General features: G+C 37.0%; 1 protein-coding gene across 1 annotated transcript; it reads right to left on the bottom strand.

The window, feature by feature from the left end:
- Positions 1-1,700: 1,700 nt before the first annotated feature.
- LOC137920017 (uncharacterized) lies at positions 1,701-2,150 on the bottom strand. The gene is made up of 2 exons (XM_068763250.1): positions 1,939-2,150; positions 1,701-1,875 (listed from the first exon to the last, which is right to left on the bottom strand). Exons 1-2 carry the CDS (start codon positions 2,148-2,150, stop codon positions 1,701-1,703), a joined length of 387 nt encoding a protein of 128 aa, XP_068619351.1.
- Positions 2,151-5,886: the final 3,736 nt, after the last annotated feature.

Raw genomic sequence — 5,886 nt, 5'->3', positions numbered from 1 at the left:
TGAAGGACATACAAGGACAAATTGATTTTCATATAGATGTTACGAAAAACAAGGTCTCTTATATGAAAAGGAAAAAGCTTTCAGCATGATGAGTGCATAATAGTATATAACTAACCTTAGGTGTAGCACATTACCAGGAATGGAAGCTTTACGGCTAAAATGACAATTATATCTTCGAAAATTTTGGCAGTATTAGTAATTACTTTTTTTTTCTTTTAAACCGCGAAACAGAGTAATAAATTAAAAGTAAAGACATTAAAAATGGTACTTTTGAATTTCGAACATATATCATTAAATTTTAAAACGTGTAAATTCCAAATTCAAACATCGGAAAGACCATCACGTAACGGTTCAACAATATTTATTATCCTCAATTCCCAATACCCACTAATGTTCCAGGCATTAGATTCTAACCACTCGTAAACCGCTCAATAGTTATTGGGTCATAAAATAACAAGCGAGCATCCCACCTTTCCGTATCTAAATAAATACCTAATCCGCAACTCATAGCGTTAAATTATTGCAGGGATATCGTAAACCTTCTCCGTTTCTCTGACTTCCAATATTTATTTTTATTAACTCTCCTTACGCACTATACTAAGAAACGCTTGCTTTTTTATTAACAAACTATTCAAAATATTAAACAGAAGCTTTTATAACACAAAAAATTGTCTTTTTATTTATTAATTTATACAAGTATATTGATAGACGTACACTGCAAGAGATAGGCTTCTCACTAAAGTCCCAATCATGATTGGTTTTAAATTGCCTGCAACCAGCGAATTCTGGTGACTTTGAATAAGTCATCAGTCTACCTAGTGGAATCTCTACCCACGTCGTAGCTTGTAATCGACACTCAAGAGAACCTTCCGGCTCCAACAGCCGTTCATGAAACTAGTGATGTGCACAGCACACTGCCACTTTAGAGGAAAAATTCTTCGAATTACTTCGGTGATTTTAGTTCTTATAGTGGAGTCGATCCGATTCTTTATAATTAATTATTGAAATTGTAATAATTTTTTATTCACTTAAAATCAGAATTACTATAATATAACGATTAATTAAAGACTACACTAAAATGAATCAGGTTGAAATAATATTTTGAACGAGTGTTCAGTGTTAGGTGCTATAAATGAAGGTTAGGTGAAGTTAATAACTTATGTATAGATGATCTGAAAAAAAATTAATACACGTTTAAATACTATTTTGAAAATAATATTTAAATAGTAACAAATTGTTTAACCAAAAACTAACAAAATATTTATATTCTACAGCTTTCATTTTCAGTCGACAGCTATTAACATACCGAGCGGCTATTTAAAAGCACTATTTTGAATAGTGATTATACCAATTATGCTACATTCAGATTTTAAAGTTTCAAAATTACTTTGGATAAATTTCAAAAGACTAGAACCCGTGTAAGTATTTACAACAGTATGGTTCACACGCATATGATTCGAGACCACGACGAACCATTGTCCGACTCAGAGTCGTCGAGGCTAGTGGGAGTTTAGGGCCCCCACCCTAAACTCCTGCGACTCCGAAGACCCCGTTTATGGTAGGGGAACACCATTTACTGTCGCTAGGTGCGTCTCTGCGCAGACGGCGTCATCTCCGAGTGAAATCTGTCCTCTACTGATCCCGTCGGCCGCCTCCTTCTGGACCATGACGGTCTCACAAAAAGAGGAAACAGCCCTCCACTACGTTGACCCGCTCAGCATCGCCGATACGTCTGCTAGCAAGGTAAGGTCCTGTCCGATCTCGTCCGCCAGGATCCGTGGCTGCGACTGCCACGCCGGGCAGTCCGCGAACGTGTGCGAGGCGTAATCCTGGGTGGCCCAGTGGAAGCAGTTCGCCGTCGCTTCGCGTCCGATCCTACACAGGTAATCAACGAAGCAACCGTGCCCGGTGATCACCTGCGTAAGCCTGTAGGTGAGCCTTCCGTCTCGTCGCTGCATCCAGGCCTCGAAGATGGTCAGGATCGCTCCAACGATGCATTTGCGCGCATAGCGCTCTTCCGAGAGCTTAGAGCGCCACGTCGCGAGCGCTCCGCGCCGTTCCCGCCATCTGCCCGCCTCGAGTACTCGGTTCAGCTCGCCACCGACGTCCCGGTGAAAGGTGCGGACTCGGTCGTAGACCCTAGCATCCATTTCCGCCAGGTCGAGCAGTATCTTATGTCATCTATGTCGGTCTACGGCTGTGTATATTGTTCCAGCCACTGAGGTAACGAATGTGGTTCAGACCAGCGCCTGGGTCTCTCTCGTAGTTGCGGTCTATTAAAGATTTGCCCATTTCTCGATTTCGTCACAATAGAAAAAAATATGTTTCATGCTTGTCATCACACGAAAAAAATATTAAACGAAAAAAACTGTCACCGCTGCGTGCAGGACATTATGTGCGTTGAGTTTTTTTTTATTTTTTTACCCGCGTCCTTCGTCTGCGGTCGTTACAGCGACTAATTGCTTTCGGAAACGCTTTATGCGATCGTATTTCACCTGAAAAATGATTTATCCGCTCGGCCAATTTCTTTTTGTGCGGAGTAACCTTCCACTGATACGTAATTATATCGTTCGTAAATATTAGCGACGCGGAATAAATTTGATATTATGTGAGCAGAATTTTCTCATTTATTTTGTATCTCATTTTCCGGTTTATCTCTATGCATTTTAAAACACATCTCTTATAAATAAGCATTTTTAGTGTAAAGAAAATATAACTTTGTAACACGTTTTTAAGTTTCATTTAGTATTGGATTTATTTATTACACGTATACAATGGTATTTAGTTTTATAATAAAATTTTGCTCTTAGATGCATACAGCTTTTTAGTCTAAAAGAAATAACTCTGTCTGCCATATAACAATACCATAAATGTCATTATATAAACATCTGACATCCACATCACGTTTCTAAAAATTTCAATTCCTTAGTTTCACGAGTTATTTATTCTTAGTGCATTTCTAAAATGTACTAAAAATTTCAATCTATTTATGTATTTAAACACCTAGCAACATCGTATTTTTTCTATAGAAGTGCCTAGTAAAGCCTGATTTATGAAAGAAATTACCACTTAATATTATTTAGAATATAATATCACAGAAGAAGTAATAAATTGTTCCTTATTTATACACCGACAACTTTACTACTCTAGTAGTAGTTTGGCGGTGGACGCATTTATCAGCGGGCTGGCGGGCGGTTCATTTTATTGCACGACTACCACTGCATGTGCGGAAGTGGCTAAATATTGGTCCTTTTCTTGCCCACTGAAAGGTATAGGCCTCCCGTAAAGATTGCGACGATGATCGGTCTTGTGTTGCACGCATTAAGTAACTTCCCGTGACCTTTCTATGTCATCGGTCCACTTATTGAATGGCTTACCCTCGCTGTGTGTACCAGCTAATGGTTGCCCCTGGGACCCTATCGGCCCCAAGGTCATAAGTTGAGCGATATGCCCCGCCCACAGTCACTTGAGACTAGCAAAAACTTCGAGCTACTTTTAATAATCTGAGCATATCCCTTTCCATTGGTCTCTGGGAGATCTTAAGCCTTCTTATGAAGCATGTTGTAAGTGACCACATCTCAGATTATTGGTCAAAGACCTTCGTCTTCAAATATTATGGTATCTTCGACGAGGGTTTGGAGCTTCCTAAGCGCTTTCAATCCTAGTTAAATTCGGCGAGTGATCTCTTTCTTGAAGTTGGACTTACCAGGTTGAACAATTTTTTTCCAAATATATATGGTTATCTATTACTTTGAGCGTATCACCAATCGCATGCGTAGACACAACATTAAAAGCCTTAAGTTACTATAATAAAAGACATTTAAATTATTATTCGTTTTATAAACTTCTTTTTCGTATATGTAAAACTTTACAAATTAATATCTTAATCTCCTTATAGTCTAAGAGCCCGCGACGCCTAGACCTTCGTTATATTATAAAAGCTGAAAATTCTTCTATATATGTCCCCTATACAGGTATAATCAAACACAGCCTATACATATACAACCTGGGTCACGGTGGCTTTGGCAGGTAACAGGTAGTAAAGGTGAGTAAAGTTGTGTTTCAAATTTGTGTTAATATAATACATAGTTTTCATATATTTTACCTTAAAATCATATTAGTAGAAGCCTCGTGTATTGGGACACTTAGGACGGTAACAAACCCCATTCCAGACACCCTCACAGTCTAATTATTTATAAATCTACTTTCGTCCTAATATAAAATCTGACTTTTATATATGTTATTCAGAAAACTATACGAATAATGTTTCCACAATCCCCAGTCACTTTCGATAGTTCCCCTATCTTCCCAGCCAAAGCCAAAGTATAGGGGACATATATGAAGAATTTTTAGCTTTTATAATATAACGAAGGTCTAGGCGTCGCGGGCTCTCACTCTACTATAGTTCATTCACGTTTAGAACGCAGTTAATTATGAATATATATAGGTGGAAATCTTACATATGTGTTAAGATTAGCAATTCAAATGTTTTCACATTCGTAGCGCTACGCGGCGTAGTACAACGTGACTTTGTAGAGTACGTATAGAAGCAAGTGCAAACAACGTCGGTTAATCTGTGAACCTCTCATCGGCTGTGGCCGGGCGTGAAACCGTTTGGACCCAAGCCAGTTCTATTATCTCTTGTAATGCATATTGTGTGTAAGGCTTTAGAAGATATTAAATGCTACCCCACGTCGTCCGATGATTTCATAGCTTATTCAGGTGTTTAATTATAAACACAGCTCTGTAGTAAAACATTATGAAACCTTTTTTATACCGTAAGAACCTTGTCCTGTCAAAAAATTTTTACAGTTCCAAAATTATAAATAATATTCGAAATTTAAAATATTTTAATTGATGTAGACATTTATATTTCAAGCACTTTTGAATTATCTAGTATTTTAACACTGAGAATAGCCGGCAAGTAAGTGAACAATTACTCTTTTTAAATAAAATTTAACAATGTTTGATGTATACATCAAAATATCAACCACGTGAAAGAATCAAAAAACCAATGTCCACGCATTTCATGCTGTGTTAATATCTATTTAATAACACTTTTAGTTTTAGATTTAAATAATAAATTTAATAAACTGCAAGCAGTGGTATCCCAGCGGCTAGGACTAGGCCTTGCGATTATATGTCACGGGTTTGATTCCCGCGATACAATCTTATATAATTCACATTACTGCATTAATTATATTCTATTATCAGTGCTGATAAACATGTTTCCAGAGGATAGACAGCAGCGCCCTCAGCGAATTGCAGCCCTCATAATACCACACTACGATCTCCAAACCACCTGACAAGGGTGGTGATTATGGTATATATAGTTATCTTTAAAGAAAGCTTATGCCTTGCAGAGGGGGTAAATTGTTTGAAACGATGACGAATCTTTTTAAATGTATAACTTTATAATTTTTCATGGGTAACACGGTAAAAAGTTTTCCAGCAAAAAGTGAAACTAATTTTATATAGCATAGAAAAAGGCAGTAACTTATCTTTATATTCAATCTATTTAAATGTAACATGCTATTAAGTTAGTAAAGGTTTTATTAGAGACATTGATCTTTGTAGCACCAATTATTCTTAACCTAATCCAGGCAGCAGTTACACCTGCCTAATGTCTCTTGCCTTTTGTTAACGTTTGCTTTACTATCTCACTAATCCATTTATAGTGAATTATTGCCGTGCTCAAATGGTTAACTGTTTTTAATTTAAACGTAATGGAACGTAATTAACAAACTTAATATTAACTTATAATGTTTGTTGCGTAATATTTATTTAAAAATCTACAAAAGATGTGAACAAATAAGCAAACGCTTCTAAAATGAAACGTCATGTTGCTAAAAGTAGCGAACTCATTCTCGCAAAGCAGAGTTTAAT

This window comes from Battus philenor, unplaced genomic scaffold, assembly GCF_028537555.1.
Source record: "Battus philenor isolate CCGP_79_NKW_IND1 unplaced genomic scaffold, ilBatPhil1.0.hap1 SCAF_17, whole genome shotgun sequence".
Taxonomy (NCBI): Eukaryota; Metazoa; Arthropoda; class Insecta; order Lepidoptera; family Papilionidae; genus Battus; species Battus philenor.
The sequence above is the reverse complement of the archived record's forward strand: the minus strand, read 5'-3'. Positions and strand labels throughout refer to the sequence as shown.

Coding starts and splice junctions, on each gene's coding strand:
- LOC137920017 (XM_068763250.1), bottom strand. CDS start 2,150: ATGGATGCTAGGGTCTACGACCGAGTCCGCACCTTTCACCGGGACGTC. Junction 1,876..1,938: donor ATGCAGCGACGAGACGGAAG/GCTCACCTACAG, acceptor TTACCTGTGTAG/GATCGGACGCGAAGCGACGG.